Source organism: Haliaeetus leucocephalus, unplaced genomic scaffold (assembly GCF_000737465.1).
Source record: "Haliaeetus leucocephalus isolate CR32 unplaced genomic scaffold, Haliaeetus_leucocephalus-4.0 Scaffold741, whole genome shotgun sequence".
NCBI lineage: Eukaryota > Metazoa > Chordata > Aves > Accipitriformes > Accipitridae > Haliaeetus > Haliaeetus leucocephalus.
This window is the reverse complement of record NW_010973177.1, coordinates 3196806-3216108: the sequence shown is the minus strand read 5'-3', so window position 1 is coordinate 3216108 and position 19303 is coordinate 3196806. Positions and strand designations below refer to the sequence as shown.

The 19303-nt window shown below is 49.6% G+C and overlaps 1 protein-coding gene across 4 annotated transcripts in view; it reads right to left on the bottom strand.

Moving 5' to 3' along the window:
• Positions 1 to 1453: 1453 nt before the first annotated feature.
• Positions 1454 to 19303, bottom strand: part of PTPRA (protein tyrosine phosphatase, receptor type, A) — a 110098-nt gene continuing 92248 nt past the window's right edge. For all 4 annotated transcript variants that reach the window (XM_010580761.1, XM_010580760.1, XM_010580763.1 and 1 more), the window contains 16 exons: positions 16269 to 16405; positions 14299 to 14389; positions 13733 to 13809; positions 12571 to 12607; positions 11186 to 11283; positions 10921 to 11040; positions 9795 to 9961; positions 8667 to 8802; positions 7730 to 7879; positions 7513 to 7606; positions 6046 to 6122; positions 4337 to 4471; positions 3818 to 3943; positions 3178 to 3329; positions 2722 to 2857; positions 1454 to 2017 (listed from right to left, as the gene is read on the bottom strand). In XM_010580761.1, coding sequence (XP_010579063.1) covers positions 1943 to 2017; positions 2722 to 2857; positions 3178 to 3329; positions 3818 to 3943; positions 4337 to 4471; positions 6046 to 6122; positions 7513 to 7606; positions 7730 to 7879; positions 8667 to 8802; positions 9795 to 9961; positions 10921 to 11040; positions 11186 to 11283; positions 12571 to 12607; positions 13733 to 13809; positions 14299 to 14389; positions 16269 to 16405 — 1808 coding nt within the window. In that variant the 3' untranslated portion in view covers positions 1454 to 1942. The remainder of the gene's footprint in view (positions 2018 to 2721; positions 2858 to 3177; positions 3330 to 3817; positions 3944 to 4336; positions 4472 to 6045; positions 6123 to 7512; positions 7607 to 7729; positions 7880 to 8666; positions 8803 to 9794; positions 9962 to 10920; positions 11041 to 11185; positions 11284 to 12570; positions 12608 to 13732; positions 13810 to 14298; positions 14390 to 16268; positions 16406 to 19303) is intronic.

The following is a 19303-nucleotide window of genomic DNA, read 5'->3' as shown; positions in this document are numbered from 1 at the left end:
GAAGCCCCCCCCCCCCCCCCAACCACCGCCCGGGGTGCCCAGCCAAATCCTTGGGGTGAAATCTCCGCTCCGAACCCAGTTCTCCCAGTGCCTCCAGGGGGGATGGAGCTCCCCCACTTAACCAGGGCATGGTGCCCCCAACTGCAGGAGGACCAAGGAAGGCATCTCACCAGACACCTCTTTATAACAAAAAAACCTATTAAAATCAAGCATATTAACCTATTTTTTTTTTAATATTGAAGTGCTGCACCCCTGGGTCCTCAGGACTTCTCTCTACCCTTAGGACTTTTCTTGACCCTTTGGACTCTTCTTGTGCCCTGGCCCACCACCAGTGTTAGGGTTTCCTTACACATTTCTTCTTCTGGGAGGGGAATGATAAAAATCGGCAGTTATTTTTTGCCTCCTTTGATAAACCAAATTCATCTCCAGGATGGAACCTCCAGAGGAAAAAAAAAGGAAAAACCTCTAAACTTGTCTGGAGGGCGGCAAGAGCATCCCCCAGGCTGGAGAAAGGTCTCCCTCAGCTTTAAAAACCTGCGAGTGCTTTACCAGTGACCGTTTGGAGACCTTCTTGAGGTCTTAAACTGCAAGAGGGTAGGTTGAGATTGGACACGAGGAAGAAATTCTTTATGATGAGGGTGGTGAGACAGTGGAGGAGGTTGCCCAGAGAGGTTGTGGCTGCCCCATCCCTGGCAGTGTTCAAGGCCAGGTTGGATGGGGCTTTGAGCAGCCTGGTCTAGTGGAAGGTGTCCCTGCCCATGGCAGGGGGGTTGGAACTAGGTGATCTTTCAGGTCCCTTCCAACCCAAACCATTCTGTGATTCTATGATCTCTTGAGACTCTAGGAGAAATAATCTGAAATCTCCTCTGGCATCTAGGGATGGAGGTCCCCTGGTCCAAGGATGGAGGCAAAAACCTGCAGCACGTTGTCAATTCGAGACTGCTCAAAAATTTCTCTTTCGCTGCTGTTATAGACCAAGAAGAGGGAAGGGTCTGGGTGGCACTTGGGAAGAGACACAACGGGTGAGAACACGGAGCTCGGACCACGCGGAGCCGCTTTATTCTCCAGCCAGAGCCCCCAGACCCCATGCAGCAGCATCCCTCGCTGCTGGGAGCCCACCGGTACCGATCCTCCTGGAAGGGACCAGCGGGGACGGCAGGGCCACTGCGAGCATCCTTGGCTTGGGGATGCAGGGGTCCTGCTCTGACCCTGATCCCCGCGGCAGGTCTAAAATCTGGCACCAAACACACGGACGTTTCCTTCAGGGAGCAAAAACCCTTTTGTTTTTCTGGGGTTTGTTTTTTGGGTTGAAATCCCAACGGTCGCTGCAATGGTCATTAGAGTTTCCAAACCAGCAGCACGTGGTGGCCTGACCCTGAAGGAGGAAACTTTTCTGCTTTTGATACAAAAATTGGGGTATTTATATATATACACACACACAGAATAAGCTTTTTTTTTTTTCTCCTTTTTTTTTTAAAGAGCTGACCAGCAGAAAAATGTGAAACCATTTCCCTGCAGGTTGGAAAAAGCTTGTGCTTGTGGGGTTTTTTTCAGATGAGATCCAGGATATCTTTTTCTTCTTTTTTTTTTTTTTTTAAAAAGGCTTTACTCCCTCAAGAAAAAAAAAAAAAGGATTTACAAACAAAATAACAGCCTGTATCAACTCTCCAGAAGAGAGATGGTATGACAATATTAATCCAAACATCACGCTATTTAATTCCCCAATAAAACATTGGAAAAAAAGGAGCCAACAGTATCTGCACTAACACTTTGCTACATATAAAATCTCCAGCTAATATGAAGCTTATGGTACCAACCTCTAAAACAGTTAAGATATATACACATATTTTTTTGGGGGGTATATTAACAAACAGAATATTACAAAATATTAAAGAAGGCAACTCTTCTGTCGTTTGTTTCGGGACATGGATTTTTTTTTTCTTCACTTGAAGTTGGCGTAGTCTGAGAAGGCGTCGATATATTCCTGCACCACCTTGTAGCAGAATTCGTACTGTTCCTGCGGGATTCGGGGAGAACACAGTGTTAGACCAAGAAAATCCACACACAAGACACAATTTGATGCTTCGTGGTCTGCGGCAAGCTGGGACCAGGCATGGTCAGGTGTCCTCAGCCCAGACCGAGGGCAGGAACTGGATTCTCACCCGTGAGCAGGTCCCATCTCCTTTGTGCCCCCAAAAACCAGGCTGCCCCCCCCTCCTTGCTGGGGTGCCATCACCAGAAGAAACTCTGCTTCCCCCTTCCTCTCTGAGGTCCTATTTTGACCCCAAAAGACTTTTTTTGTAAATCCCTGAGCATCCTTGCAAACCCCTCTTGCGAGACCTCATCTAGTCCTGCCTGCTCCTCCCCGCCCTGCCACACTGCACGCCCAAGCCCATCCCACAGCTGCTCTGGGACAGGTTTCCAGGTTCCTGGAACCCCTAAATACGTGGGCTGTGGCTGAGGATGTCTCCAAGGAGGCTCCTACAGCTTGTGTCAGTGTTCAAAAGGGGCTCAATGCCTTCAGCCAGTCAAGCTCCACTCTTCCAGATGACTTAACAAGAGGAAGGGGAGATACATCCTGACCCACCTCCATCCCTTATCTTTCACAGAGAGAGAAAACCTTCAACCGAGGAAGTTTTTGCTCAACATTGAGTCCCCAGCCCATTCTTGCTGAGGTCTGGGGTGGCAGGAGGAGCGTGGGGTGGGCTCAGCTGTGCTTACCAGTGTCTGCACCATATGCGGCCTCTGTAGTCTTAAACTCTTCACTGTCTGAAAGACGTCGAGAATCCCTTCTGCCTTCACCCTTTCCAGGACAGTGCTCAGCGCACAGAAGGTGCCTGTTCTTCCTGCTCCAGCACTGGCAAAGAGAAACCAGAAGGTAAAGGAAAACGTCCGTCCTGACCATCTTGGTTTTGCTCCAGGGACAATCCACAGGGGAACCACCGGAGAACTGGAGGAGCCACTGGACCTGTCCCAGCCTCACCCAGTTTCGCTAGGACATGCACTACAAGACTGAAGCCTCTTTGCTTAGGCAAGCAGGAAAACCCCGTACCACGTCTGCCCGGGTTGCTCCTGCTCAGCCCAAGTCTTCTGAGGGACCTTTGACCATCTCCCAAGCGCCTTGTAGAGCAAGTCCCCTTGGAGGGGTGGCCAACCCCTGCTCCATGCGGGCTTTACCTGCAGTGCACAGTGATCGGGTGGTTGCCAGACTGCTGTTGCTGCTTCTGCACAGCTGCGATGATGTTGATCATTCCCTTCCCGTCCCCGGGGATCCCAACTTCTGGCCAGCCGTGGAAATGAAACTGCCGAATCTGTCGGCTCTTGTTTTCCTGGTGGAAGAGCACAGCTCGAGGTCAGTAAGTTGGTGGGAGACCCGTACCAAGAAACCCACCAGCTCAGGGCTTTGGGAAAACCAGCGGCTTAGGAAAGCTGTCTGCTTGTGGAGGGGAGGCATTCCTGTGACACGGAGGAGGGCAGGATGTAGGGAAGGAGGAAGGAGGCCGCGTGGTGGGCACAAGGACAAGGCAGAAGGAGTACGAGGGTTGCTGGGTGGCAGCAAGGCAGAGGGGCTGCATGACAAGTGATCAGCAGGACAGGAACCCTCAGGGGTGGGAGGTAAGCGCAGGGAACAAAGTGGAATTGCAGGGGATGGACGCTACTTTGGGATGATGGGGAGACGATGGAGCTGAAGATGCCAGAGGGAAGGTTCAGCACTTGCAAGAGGAATCGCAAAGCACCATAAACATCAGCGAGGGTTAATGACAGCCAAACCCAAGAGCACCCAGAGCTTCCCACAGGGAGAAGGCCAGACTCTTACCCTGGTGTTCGTTACCAGCAGGTCCCGCACTGTATAGCTCTCGCACTCCTCCTCTTTTTTCAGCTCCACAGTGATGTCTCCATAGGACACAGAGCCGTCAGATGGCCAGTATTGGGCACACTTCTCCTGAGAAAGCATTACAGGAGGAGACAGGCTGAAGACCCCATATTTTTCCCATGGGCTTGAATAGAAGAAGTCTTCTCCTGCGGCTGGCAGCTGCCCAAAACCAGGTGGGATCCCACAGGCTTGTTACAGAGAGGAGCTGCCCACTGCACCCAAAGCTGATTTGAGAACTGAAGGTCCAGAGTTGTTTTATCGAACATCTCCCCACCCTGGGTCTAAAAACAACTGGATTCTTTGCATTAGAAGTAGAGGCCAAAATATATTTCCTGCCAGAGAAAGGGTGAAATAGCACCCAATGCATGTAGCGCTGGCAGTGCCAGGGCCATCGGGAGATTTTAAGGGGTCTCATGGATTTATTTTGCTGGTGCTTAAATGCAGCTATCCTTGGGCGCTTACCTGGCCTCTCTCCTCCAGCTCCGTTAGCATCACTATGGAGCAGGATTTCCACTCCCAGATCATCCTCCAGAAGTCCTCTATCGTGTGCTGCAGTGGTCCTTGGCTAGCGATATAGGAGTCCTTCTGGCGATAACCCTGCGATTTGAAAACAGGGTTAGCGGTGAATCGGCAGCGCCTGGATGCTGGCAGCAGTGGGAGGAACACTCTTGGACACAGACGGGTTGCCAAGCTCAGTTAAATTTTGGGAGCGTCATGACCGTCCATGTGAAAGACCACAGCCTGGGCAGAGAAACCTGCTCTCACACTGGGCTACATCCCCACGCACAGGTGTTACACCGCTGCTCGGCAGCCGAGGTGCCATCAGCAAGCACTTTACTGTGGTAAGACCTTTGTTTTTAAAGAAACGCAGCAGGAGGAGGATCATATCCTCTACACATGTGTGGCCTTATCCATTTGGTGAAGAAAGATTTGGGTTTCAAGCACTCCTAAGTGATGTTGCAAAGTCTGAGTGCTGTAGCAGAGCCTTGCCTAAGCTTCAGGTACTTCAGGTATAATTTTTACTGGGGATTTCTGGAAGAAGTAAGCAAAACTAGATGGAACTAGGTGATCTCTAAGGTCCCTTCCAACCCAAACCATTCCACTATCTATGATCTATGAAAACCAGTAGTAAGTCTGATTGACTGGCTCTTCCACAGCCACAAAGTGCTTCTGTTTCCAAAACCCCTCCAACGTTCCCCTGTGCCCTCGCTGCAGACTGTGACTAAAGACGCTTCGTCATTTGGAGCCTGTCATTTAAGCAAAGTTCAACAGAGGCAGGAAATTGAATCCTCAACAAAAATTGCTTACATGACATTTAAGCTTTCTGATCTCAATGCAGAACAAGGCGGCTGCTCCCAGCTGCATTGTGTCGGATGCTCACGCAGCCAGAGCAACCTGTGGGGACCCAGCAAAGGAGATTTCAGGGAGCAATTAATTTGGCATGTTATAACTGGGAATATGCTGGTTTTACTGGTTCAACCCATGGCAGTAATTGTCCTTTGGGGGAAAAAAACCCCCTGCCATTAGGAGATGAAAATAGAGATTGGGCTAGAAAAGAGCAGGGCTCTGTCACTTAGCCAGTGCTGGCATCACTGCATGAAGATAAATACTCATACGAGATGTCTCCCTGAAGTCAACAGGATTACTCACGAGAAAAGGATGTGCAATCACTTACCTCCTCCTCAGAGTGAGGAAAGCACTTAACCTCTCTGCCTCGCCTCTTCCCGTCACCCAGACAGGTATAATGGGATTGACCTGGTTTTTCTCAAGGGTTTTGGGATCTGTGTATTGCTCCATTACCTAATCGAGTGGATGTTTTCTGACCAAATGAACAGTGCCATATAGCAATCATTTCCACAGCTATGTGCATCCGCTTCTCCAAAGCCATCATCAGAGCCCCGAGTTGCAGAAGTGAGACCAGGATTCGGAGGCTCTGCTCAGGCTCCAGCTCTCCTCTCCCACCATCCGTGGGTCACAAGGAAACTATATACAGAGGGGTTTCTTGGAGAAAGAAACCAGCACCATCCAGTGACACAAAGCAAAGTCAAGTGGAAAGAGCCTTACGAAACCCAGAGAAGGAGTGTTTTGGGACAAATCCTTTCCATAGGAAGCAGTGTGAGGTAAAGAGTTTCCATTGGGAGAAAATGGAAAGAAGATTAGAGAAGACTCACGTCAATGAAGGAAGCGTTTACGTAGTCTGTGTTCTCTTCACCTCTCTTCACTGGAATGATTACTCGGTTGAACTCATCTGAAACAGAAGTGAAATGATCTGAGTTCTTGGGAACACCTTCAAAGCATGGCTCCTTGATAACCATGCATGGCCTTTAGCTGGGAAGTCACCAAGCTCTAGGTGAGAGGACAGAGATATGGGAAGGGGAGCCCTGTGTTTACAGCACCCAACTGGGACAAGGATGCTCAATTCTGCCTTCTGCCATGCCCTGGTTTGGGGAAGGAGAAGTGGATGCTGAGGACTCCAGGAGCAGGACCTGCTCAACACAGGGACCCCCTACACAGGGACCCCCTTCTCCCTCAAGGCAGAAAGCCTCAGCAGCATAAACGTGCTGAGAAGAAAGTCATGGCGGGGACAGGGCAGAAAGAAAGCAAGAAAGCCCCGGGAGCAGTGTTATATTTGCCCATGAAAACCCACCTGCCCTTGACTCTGCCCCGTTCCTTCATGCTATCCCGGCTTGAGCAGGGCGTTGGACCAGATGATCTCCAGAAGTCCCTTCCAACCTCAGCCAGCCTGTGACTCCACTACTGTGGGTACAAATGCCTCTGTCTCGACAGCTCCTGAGCACTCACAGAATCACAGGGTGGTTGAGGTTGGAAGGGACCTCTGGAAGTCATCTGGTCCAACCTCCCTACTCCAGCAGGGCCACCTAGAGCTGGTTGCCCAGAACTGTGTCCAGACAGATTTTTAGATCTCCAAGGATGGAGACTCCACAACCTCCCTGGGGAACCTGTGCCAGTGCTTGGTCACCCTCACACTCAAAACGTGTTTCCTGATGTTCAGTGTGTGCCCATTGCCCCTTGTCCCGTCACTGGGCACCACTGGAAAGAGCCTGCTGTCTTCTTTGCATCCTCCCTTCAGGTATTTATAGACATTGATGAGACCCCCCTGAGCCTTCTCTTCTCCAGGCTGAACAGTCTCAACTCTCTCAGCCTTTCCTCCCAGCAGAGATGCTCCAGTCCCTTCGCTGGAGTCTCTCCAGTATGTCCACATCTCTTTTGTACTGGGGAGTGCAGTGCTGGACACAGTGCTCCAGGTGTGGCCTCACCAGTGCTGCGTAGAGCACAAGGATCACCTCCATCGACCTGCTGGCAATATTTTGTCTAATGCAGCCCAGGACACCACTGGCCGCCTTTGTGGCAAGGGCACGTTTCTGGCTCACATTCAGTTTGGTGTCCACCAGGACGCCCAGGGCCCTTCTTGCCAAGCTGTTTTCCAGCTGGGTGGCCCCCAGCACATACTGCTGCCTGGGGTTGTTCTTCCCCAGGGGCAGGACTTGGCACTTCTCCTTGTTGAACATCATGAGGTTCCTGTTGGCCCATTTCTCCAGCCTGACTGCTGTCCCCCAAACCACCCAGTCCCCACACCCACCGGCCGTGCTTTCCCCAGGCAGATAAACAAGTCTTACATGGAATTATCTGAAGCACCCTGTTCTTCTTCATGTTTGCCGGCAAGTTGCCCGTTCTCATCTTGTCATTCTGAATTTTGATTGAAGTGAGCTTCTGCAGAGGAAGAAATGAAAGCAGGGACAGCTTTCAGAGCCACCCAGTGCCACGCAAGCACATGGTGGTCCCTGCAGCCCAACACCATCTGAGCGGATCCACCAGGTCAAGAACGATGCTCACCTTGAACTCCTCTTCCAGCCCGTTGCTGCTGGTCCCTGGCACTTTGTTGTAGATCTTCTGAAGGTGGATCTCTAACGAGGTCACCTCCAGCTCTGTGTCACCGTAGAGATAGTGCTCCAGAAGTGCTTGGTATATAAACACATACTGCATCTGCAAGGGTTGCAGGGAGAAGCCGTCAGCCTCTGCTCCACGCTCAGCAAGTGCATCCCGGTTCCCATGCACATGCTGGCTGCAAACCCACCGCCCCACTGCCCACCCATGCTTGCTGGGCACATGGCACCTCTCTGAGACCCCAGAAAAGTGGGTAACAAACTTTCTGCGGCTGTACGGGGACTGGGACCTTATTTGCTACACCACACGAAGCTGACATGACACAAAACTTTCTCCAAGTCTGGAAAAAAGGAGGCTGAGGGGAGACCTTATCGCTCTCTACAACTACCTGAAAGGAGGTTGTACCGAGGTGGGGGTCAGTCTCTTCTCCCAAGTAACTAGCAATAAGACAAGAGGAAACGTCCTCAAGTTGTGCCAGGGAAGGTTTACATTGGATATTAGGAAAAATTTTTTCAGCGAAAGGGTCATCAAGCATCAGCACAGGCTGCCCAGGGAAGTGGTGGAATCACCATCCCTGCAGGTATTTAAAAGACGTGTAGATGTGGTGCTTAGGGACAGGGTTTAGGGGTGGGCTTGGCAGTGTTAGGTTAATGGTTGGACTTGATGATCTTAAGGGTCTTTTCCAACTTAAACGATTCTATGATTCTATGAAGGGGATTAAAAAGAGCAGGACCCAGTGAAAGGCTCACTTGATGCAGCATCCTTCCAAAATGAGGGATGATGCTCAGCCCTCATGTAGGCTTCACTGCAGGCCAGGGACTGACTGCACAAAGGAAATCTAACTCCAGTGAGCAAAGCCCAAAGGAAACTGCAGCAGAACACTTACATCTGTCTGTACCATCTGGCAGCGCTGAGCCCGGATCCGGCTCACGAAGCCGTATACGTCCACCTTCCTCTCTGCGTGCATCATGTCCAGCATGGCATCGATGACGATAAAAGTGCCCGTGCGTCCTACGCCGGCACTGAAAGAGCAGAAGGGACAAGCAGTCAGTGCAGCAGTGTTGGGGTCCCTTGTAGAGTGGCCGGGAGCGAGCCAGACGCTTCCCAGCAGTGAGTAAATAGCAAAATCTGTTTTGGAGATGAGAGAGGTCCTCAGCCTGGTGTTCACTGTCGCCTGGGTTTGCAGACTGACGCACACAGCATCTCCAGCAACCACCGTGAGTGGAGTGCATGAAGGCACCGAGCAGGGTGAGCCAAAGCGAAACCTGAGCTAGTTAAGGCTTCCAGAGTCTCATGGGCTGCCTGTTCCTACCAGCTGCCTGCTGCTTCTTCCAGTCACCCTCCGTCACTTGAAGGTGAGCCTGAGGGGAAGCCTTGTTTCTATGCTGGTATCTTAACCATTAAGAAGAAGAGGCCAGCAGATGTTATGGAAAGACAAAGCTTTTTATCAGCTGCCTCCCGAGAAGAAAGCTGGAAAGGTTGACTTGGGAGGCTGCAAATGTGATCATCATCTCTGCCTTTAACCATGGGGCCTTCCCTCATTGAAATATGGACAGCTTCTGTGGCTCCCCCAGGCTTGCTGCTGTGCCTGAAACCACTCCACATGAGGTGAAACACTGTGGTCCCCATTCCCAGGCATGCTGTCAGTTGAGTACTGCCTTCTCGCAACAAGGGATATTGGCCTCTTGTGCCCAGGGCAGTGGAGAGATGCCAAGGGAGATGCCACCAATGCCCAGCAGTGGTGTTAAGGTTGGCTCACTCGGCATCCAGCTAACCCAAACAACCACTCAACACGAGTTGTAACACCATCACATCGCTGATTCCAAGAAGTTCCTTCAATTCAGATGCATTTTTTTTAACATTCCCATGTGGAACATTCCTATTTAACATGGGAAAGTTAAACAAAAATAACAAAAAAAGGCCTAACTGAAAAAAAAATCCTTTTACTATTTAAATAAGAGACGCTTTCCAAGTGACCCAGGAGACGCAGAGGTCAGCTGTGACCAGGACATACCTGCAGTGCACTACTATTGCCCCTGCGTATTGGGGATTACAAGTCTTCACCTTCTTCAAGAACTTCAGCATCCCGATGGGGGTGAAGGGGACCCCGAAGTCAGGCCAGCTGGTGAAGTGGAACTGAGTCACCAGGCGCTGAGGCTTCTTGTTCGTGACGTCGCCGACCTGAAGGGGAAACGTGTATTCAGGTTAATGATAAATACTCAGATTTGCCTTCTTTCCCTAAAAGCAAGGGCAGAGAGGGAGCTACAGCCCCAAGACTGAGCTGGGAGGCTTAAGAAGTACTAGCATCCAGAAGCCGAAAGGGCACAGGCCCAGGCTCCGGGGCCAAATTAGTCTCTAAAAGCATGACATTTTACTTGCCCAGCGTCACATCCCACATCCTAGGGGTGAGAGATGCCAGCCTGGCCTCGGCTGTGGCTCCAATCTGGCAGAAGCTGCTGTATTTCATTCCCAGCCAGCTCAAACAGAAGCTGCTGCTCCATCTTTTCCCACACCTCTGCTCACAGCATCCTCAATTAAAGGCAGGGGAGGAAACCACCCTCGTCCAGGCTGTTGGAGTGAAGGGCGAGGCTCAGGAGAACCCCACTTAGGGTCCAGACAGATTTTCAATCGCCAGCTCTTCCTTGCCGGCCTCCGAGAGCAGCAGGAAAACAAACAGAATGACTAAAGCATCCAGACCCTCCTTGGAGGATGAGAAAACGTAGCGACAGATGGGAAAGCAATCAAAAGCAACGCATATGGCGCTGGATTTTGTCTCAGCTCATGGGATAAATGTGATTATTTGCAGGCGTTAAGTGTCTGTGGGTGACAGCAGGAACTGATACTGGTAACAGCAAGTGCTGGAGTGTTAGAGGACTGAATTTCAGCCTTCGCATCCATCAGCTTCCCTGCTCTCAGTACAGCCATGCTGGTACCTGCTGGGAACAGGCTCCCAGGTGTTTAAAGTGAGTAAAATCTTAATAGCTCTGGTTAAAAATGGATGCTGGGGTCATTTCATCCCAACTCTGCTCTCACAGCACCTCAGAGGAGTCGAGGACCATGCCAGCACCTGTTGGATGCCCAGCGCAGAGAGGGGAGGGATGGGATGGGATGGGATGGGATGGAGATGCAAGCCCTGGCACCTGCTGGATGCAGAACTTCCGCACGGTGTAATCCACCAGGACAGTCACATCCTCCACGGACACTCGGATGTTCCCGTATGTCCAGCAGCCCTGATCCGGCCAGTACTGAGCACACTTACACTGCAGGGAGAGAAAACAGGCACAGGTGAGCTCTAGTCCCTCAGAAGCCTGGGACCAGCTCCAAGACATGCCCATGGGCATGAGATATGCCAGATTCGGACAAAGTTGGGTTAGACACCAGCCCATGAAGCCTTCTGGCACCTACCTCTTTCCTCTCTTTCAGGTTGGTCACCATGACAATTGTCGCTGTGTTTTGCTCCCAAATCATCCTCCAAAAATCGTTCACGGTTTCTTCCTTTGGTCCTAAGGGGAAGGTAAAATGAAATGTGGTCTTTGGGATCAACCCCTCAAGCACTGAGACCAAAACCCAGTGTATGAAGTCACACATCGTGGATGATGCAACACATTTTTTGCCAATAGATGTCAGCACAGGAGGTGTTTTGGTGTCCAGGAATGTTGGCTAACCCAAGGAACAATCCTATCACACATGAGCTGGGTTTTTTTGATATGTTTTATGATGAAGAATTCAACTTTTAGCCCAAGAAGGGGAAATTGGACAAATGGAGCATGAAACCGACTTGCCCAAGGTCACTCAGGGAAATTGTGGCCATTGCAAGTAGCTTGCAGAAATCCTGTCCCCGAGCCTTGTGTTTTAACCACGGGATCCCATTTCAATATAGCACAAGAATAGTTACCTGCTGCCTGCCAGACAAGGAGCTGACTCAGCCTAGACCTCCGCTGCCAAGCCTGAGGCTAAGGGCGAGCCAAGAGAATAGCAGAGCCAAAGCTTTACCCCAGCCTGGTACCGCTGATGGACCTGATCCAGCCTTCCTTCCTCAGCAAGAGCCAGGCAAACTGGCAGGCAATGTCCTAACCCACTTGCAAGTCAAGAGTGGAAATGCAAAACACCTCCTATGGGCAGGTAACCCCCTTTTGCTGACATGAACCTCCCTGCGAGTGGGCATCTTGGTTTTAGGGACGTGTTTGAACCGGTACAAAGAAAGCAAGAGAGCTGGACGGCTACGGATGGTGCATGCAAGCTGCTGATGCACTGTCTGGGGGCAGCTGAGCTTGGGAAGACTCGTGATGCTTTTTGCTCTCAATAGCTGATAGTCCTGCCTCCCCTCTGAAGACCACAGGGAAATTTCTCTTCAAAGGCACAAGCCCATGTTCTTGTCTGCTGAGGCTTAAAAAGGAGGAGAAATGAAAACAGATCAGCATGGTGCTTCCCCTAATAAAAGATTAGGGGAATTTAATTAAGCAGCTCACTGGCAGTATTTCCAGAGATCATGGCCACCTGCAGCTGTGGGCCAGGGTGGAAGGACAAGGCTCAAGGAAGAAAGGCTTTGACACCCTCTGGCAATCGGTACTGCACAAGTAGGGCTTCTCTTCTTCCCCCAATACATCCGGCACCAATCTTTGACCAGTAAAACCATTTTTGGAAAAAGCTGTGGACCAGCTAAGCCTCCTTTTGACCAGGAGAGCTCGACAAGGTGCTGTGCTGTGGTTAGACTGGCACAGATTCACAGAGCAGAAGGACCCCAGCCCAGCTGCAACCAGACAGAGCTACAGGAATAACCGAGCATTTACCTTGTGCAGCAATGAACTTGTTTTTCTCTTGGTACCCCTACAGAGTAAAGGAGAAAAAGGAAGACAAATGAAAGCTGAATTTTTTTCTAACACAAGAGTCATGAAATGCATCTGCATCATGAATAAACAGAGCCATCACCTGCTCTGTTGCTCAATGCCCCCTGTGCAGCAAAGGGGCTGCAGCCTCCAAGGGGAGAAACAGCACTGACAGCAGGGAAGAAATAATGGAAAATCCCTGTGCAAAGAGTTCTTGCCCCAGAGCAACACTCACCACGCTCATGTAATGTGGGAATGACCCCACTTGTTGACACAGAGCGCTAATGAACTGGTACCTCACAGCTCTTCTGCTGGGATCAGACCCTGCATCCGGAGCATCACATGAAAACCAGCATTAATCTTCGGGAGATGGGGCTGTTGAACTCATGGGGATTGATTTTGTGTATTTCTTAATGGATATTATTTATTGGCGAAGAAAGTAAAAAGCTCTTTTGGGTCTTGCTTTTCTTCACGTGCCTCTATCCCTCTCAAAGTCTACTTCTTCATATTACCCTTCCAATTTATTTGAGCTATATGGTGATAATCATACAGGACCCATCTCCACCCAGAAGCAGAGCAGGGCAATGTTGCTTCTATTTCAGTTGGGTTGCTTGATTTCTTTTTCATCTCCTTCCCACATCCAGTCCTGCAAGCTGGGAAGTACCGATGATTAACCAGCCACACCACTCATCAGCCATTCATCCGAATTCCCCAAATCCTGCAGGAATGGCTTGGCTTTGCAGCACCCTAAGGAGTGTAAGTGTGGAAAAGAGAGGTGGGAAGAGATGTGACCATGGCAAAACAGCTGAGCAAGGGCAGAGATACAGCCAGAATTTATAAGTCCCAGCTCTCAGCCTCTTATTCCAATCATTTTTGTCTGGGCTCATGACATGGAGCAGAGCACAGTGAGCTCTACCACGGCCACACAAAGGTTACAAGATCAAAAAGCAGCATCATTTATTGCTCTGGAGGATGTGGGGAGATGTTAACATAGGAGGTAGTCTCTTAACCATCCTCTCCCAGACATGAGTCACATGCCGTAAAAGCTCCACACTCCTGGTGGGACCAGGCACCGCCAGCCAGGGCACAGCCGGTGGGGATTTTCCCTTCAAATTACAAAACTCACATTAATGAAGGAGGCGTTGATATAGTCGGAGTCAGGAACCCCTTCAACAGGAGTCAGGTGAACCCTGGAATGATCATCTGGAGGAAAATTAAAACTCTGCATTAAAACCAACTCCCTCCACGTAGCTGAAATCTGGCGTACTGAGAAAGCTGGGTGTTGGAGCGGAGCCCGGGCTTGCTGACTCCCCTGCACACACAAACACCTTTATGCCCCCAAATTCTTCTCGCTTAAGCCCGGAGAGGTGCTAGACCTCACCCAAGGAAGTTTTTCTTCTGCAGAGCACACACATTTGAGGAAGCCCCTGAGCCAGCCTGCTGCCCCACACCACCTGGCAAGAGCCGACCATCTTGGCATTTCCCATCCATTTCACTTTCCACAGCTTCCCAGCCACTGATGGCTCCAGGGAGCAACTCCTCAAGGTATCTAAAGCTAAAGCAGATGCAGCCACCCATGTGGGAGGTGAAATGACCTCAACCATGTCCTTGCCCATCCCAAAAACAGGAATGGGGAGCCCTGGCAGGAGCACCGGCCGTGTCTCCCCCCGCCCAACCAGCTCTGATACCTACAGGGCAAAATGTTCACGTATCTGTTCTTCTCCTTATTCTCCTCCTTGGAAGCAGCTTCACACGTGGCCTGTATAGGACATGCTGGGAGAGCCTGCAGTGGCAGAAAAGGGGGTTTTCCATGATGTTCTTACTCACAGCATGGCTGTAACTACAAAACAACCGGTGTGTCGGTGCACGCTGCATCCAAGCATCCTGCCCCTTTGGACATGTTCCCACCACCCACACCCCTCAATTCCATCCCAGCACCAGTTCCTCCTTCCCACCCAGCTCAAGGTGACCATTTAAATAGCCTGGGCTGGACGGGAGAGAGCAAATCCTTTCTGAAACGTGTATCTGGAATCTCACGACCCATGAACACGAGGTGGCAGCAAAGCCTCCGACACCAAACCCACCAGCCCAGGGATCAAGGAGCTCATTTCTTCCCACGGAGGTTCCTGCTGAGATTTCCTCCGTTAACAGTCATGCTAGTGGTGACCTGAATAAAGCCCCCATTGCCAGAGTGCACCCAGCGATGGGAAGGAGCACCCATGAAGGGAGTTATTCTTCATCCAGCAGTGCCGGGGACCTTTGGGTTGGGGAGCGCTGGAGTCACAGGCGATGCCGTCCCGGTAACAGCAGCCGGGTTTCATGCTCGAGCAGAGGAGGTGCTTCCCCAGCACCGTTATTCCACATCCTCTTTGAATAGTGAAGAGGATGAAAACGTATTGGAGGTATTCGACATCCCTTCCTCCATCTGACAGGACAGACATGCTTTGGCAACAGAAGTCTTCAGGGCAATTGAGTATTTATAACCTGAAAAATCCCCTTCCGTGGGCATTCATTGCACCTATTTAGTTTCATCGAAGCACAGCCAGGAAGGGTATCAAGTTGTGCAACAGCTGGAGAAAGTCGAGTGGCTTTTTTTTTTAATCTTCTCATTGTCCTCATATTGCCGTATCACGCCTTGGACCTAAGGCTTTATGTATTTGCAGATGGCACCTTTGCAGTGCAGACAACCAGACCAACAATAGGTTTTCTTTCACTAATTAGGCTGGTGGAGAATCCAGGTAGTTCAGCAGCTCCTACATTACATGCTGTGATACTCCAGCCTGTTATTTAACTTTGTCCCCTACCTCAGTACCGCTCTGCCTATTTTTGTATTGCCTAGGTGAAACAGGTTTATCGTCACAAGAAGTTGCAGAGCTCAGCAACATCAAGAAGAGGTTGTAGCCATCTCAGAAGAGATGCTCTGGCATCATGGAATAAGCACAATACCTGAATTACTACTCACTGCTGAAGGTCAACTGCTGTCCTATAAATGGCCATCATACTGTTTCAGGGTTAACAGCTCATTGAAATAGATGGGGTCATTTCTGTTTCTCTGTCAGAGCTCATTTTGGCTGCTTGTGGATTTAAGACAAGGACACGGCACATCTTCATATGCCATTCATGTTGGTAATGTTTCCCTTGTAGCCATGAGGATCGGGAGGAGGGAGGCAGCGCTTGGGAGGAAACCAGCAAGCAGGGAAGCTCTGGAACACCCCAAAATGTCCAGGATACCTTCTGAACCCAGAAAAACGTAACGCCATAGCACCACTTGCTAGAAAACCTCTGCTTTCTGTAGTGAATGTGAGGGGCAGCGGCTTGCCCACCACAGCAGATTTAGGACCAGAATCAGTCCTCCCACCTTGCAGCCTTTTGAGAAACCCGAGGACCAGGCAGACCATCACTGCCTCTGTGAAGCTCCCAGATAAGCTCCTCTGAAGCACAGCATCTGGCACCGGTACCATTATTTTATTGACTCAGCTACCCCCTGGCATGATGTGCCGTCCCCAAGCTAGGTACCACTGCACACTGCAGCTCCTCTCTGATGTACCAGCTGTTTTGTCCCAGCCCTACGAAGTGAGACCAGGTTTTTCCCTGCTGTGCATTGTAAGCCCAATGCCGAGAGCAGCCTGTGGGATTTAAGGGCAAGAAGTGAAGACACTCACATTGAACTCCTCCCGAAAGAGCTTGTTGTCATCTGCCATCCGGCGGTTGATCTCCTCTTCCAGCTTATCAACAGGCAGAGGTGGGTATTTACGGTTGGTGCTGGGGGAGCGGGCAAGCAGTGGCATGCTCTGAGGCTCTGCAACGACACCCATGCATCAGAGGTGCCCACCCAGCCGCTCCCTGTGCCCAGCACTCACCCATGTCCAGGTGGGCACAGGGACCTCACACACCTCCACTTTTAGGGCCACCTCGCATCCTCACTATCCCCAAATTTTCATAGAATCATGGCACGGTTTGGGTTGGAAGGGACCTTAAAGATCATCTAATGCAACCCCCCCTGCCATAGGCAGGGTCATCTTCCAGAAGATCAGGTTTGCTCAAAGCCCCGTCCAAATTGAAACTTCCTGGCCTTTTGCTCTTCCTATGGACTGTGCACAAAAATTTGGGGATGCTCTGATAACATGAAACTCTTTCAGCACCCTGTGGTTGAGCGTTACGTTATCATAGAGGCAGGATAGGATAATGAGGACCAAGTCTAACAACCTGAGCCAATGCTATAGGCTTGGGGAAGAGTGGCTGGAAAGCTGCCCCATGGAAAAGGACTAGGGGGTGTTGGTCAACAGCCGGCTGAATATGAGCCAGCAGCGTGCCCAGGTGGCCCAGAAGGCCAACAGCATCCTGGCTTGTATCAGAAATAGTGTGGCTAGCAGGACTAGGGCAGGGATCGTCCCTCTGTATTCAGCACTGGTGAGGCCGCACCTCGAGTCCTGTGTTCAGTTTTGGGCCCCTCACTACAGGAAAGACATTGAGGTGCTGGAGTGTGTCCAGAGAAGAGCAACGAAGGTGGTGAAGGGTATGGAGCACAAGTCTTATGGGGAACGGCTGAGGGAACTGGGGTTGTTTAGCCTGAAGAAAAGGAGGTTGAGGGGAGATCTTATTGCTCTCAACAACTACCTAAAAGGAGGTTGTTGCAAGGTGGGGATCGGTCTGTTTTCCCAAGTAACTAGCAATAAGACAAGAGGAAACGGCCTCAAGTTGTGCCAGGGAAGGTTTACATTGGACATTAGGAAAAATTTCTTCAGCGAAAGGGTCATCAAGCATCAGCACAGGCTGCCCAGGGAAGTGGTGGCGTCACCATCCCTGGAGGTATTTAAAAGACATGTAGGTGTGGCGCTTAGGGACAGGGTTTAGTGGTGGACTTGGCAGTGTTAGGTTAATGGTTGGACTTGATGATCTTAAGGGTCTTTTCCAACCTAAATGATTCTATGACTCTATAATAATGTGAAACTCTTCCAGCACCCTGGGATCAACCATTACGCTATCAGAGTCAGGACAGGACAATGAGGACCAAGTCATCTATACTGGGGGATGAAGACTAGCTTGCTTTGAATTTGGACTTCACCCTCACTCACATGGAAAGTCTGGCACCATCACCGTGACATAACTCCCAGGTGAACACAGCAAAGGTAGCTGTTGCTTGTGGTTCCTTAGTGAAGCCGAGAAAGGCCACACGAGGGTTATACCAACACAAATGATGGTTTATGAAGTTCACACCTTCGTTTACAGCAATGTAAAATGGGTAGGGAAAGTCTCAGCTGCCAACGTGAAAAAAAAAGGTGCTGATTTTCAGTTAGTGCTTGCTCCAAAGGTGTTTCGTTTATGTGGAAGGAGCTCAGAAAAAGGATCTGAACTGAGTCTAAGAGGTGGTGGTTCCTCTTCAGCTCTTACTTTGGTGCCTCCATATGGATGGAGATGCCCAACTTCAGACCCTCAACAGGCAGCTCTGGCTCAAAGCCAGAAAACAAGACAAGCTCAGGGACAGAAGAGTTTAGACATTACGGCAGGCTTGCACAAGACTTTAAAATTACATTTATGCATCTTTAAGAGCACCAAAAAGGTTTTTATAAAGGAAAAACAATGTATTCCCTGCTTTCTCTCAGAAATGTTAGTGGTGTCTACAGTCAGTGTGAAGATCTAAGTTTTAATCAGCTGTCATCCTAATTTGAAAGGGTAGAAGGATATTTAATTATTTCCCAAAGATGTGTTTTTTCAAAAAAGATTCTTATTTGAGTCAAAGAGATATTGTGAAAACTCAAGAGGAACTATGAGTAGTTTGGTGTTGGAAGTGATCGCCCATTTTAATATCAACCACTTGAGGGCAAACATTTTGTCACTGGAATGAAAGTTGGGAAATAAATTTTCATTCTATAAAAGTTTGTCAAAATCATGGAAAACAGAGAAAGTTCAGAACAAGAAACAAATAAAAATGTAAATTAAAAAATATTTTCCTTCAAAAATATGAGGTGGGAGAACAAAGCCTGCTGAGTCCCTAAGCGCTGTCATTGCACTGGGTTCAGGCTGTGACAGTGCTGCATCCATGGGCTTTCCCAGGCTTTTACAGAGGTCTGTCTTCTGGTGTATGTAGTTGTATTATTCTGGTGTATTTATATTTATTCTGGTGTATAATATTTATATTATTCCCACCAGGAATAATATAAATACATACTCAGGACCACCTTCATACGCCCTTCCAAGACCACACTCAAACAGAACACAATCTTCATTTTCCTTTTTACACATTTCCAGCAAATCACCTCCCCAAACCAGTATTCAGCAAGTGTTTTCCAAAAGATGCCACTGGGTATTACGTTGTCTACATGCCCATCAAGTTGCATGTGTCTTACTGCTGTGTTGGAAGGGGAAAGGCACTGCATGGTCAGCAGACCAACCTGGGTAGCTCTGTGCTGCCCAGAGAGCTGCCCTGGAGGGCATAAACCAACCCTGCTTTTGCCACTTCAAGGGTTTTATGACACTTTTGTAATTTTTACAATTTTTAGGAGAATTGCTGATTATTTCACTAGCTAACTTTGGCTGATTCCAAGTGAGGGAAAAAAACCCAAACTAAAGAACTCTAACTAGATATAAATATAAAATACTCTAAACCCCAAACTAAAATAACAAAATAGAATTGTTATTCTGAAGAATGTTTGCATTGACCCGTTTTGATCTGAACAAAGCTTATTCCTTCTGTGAG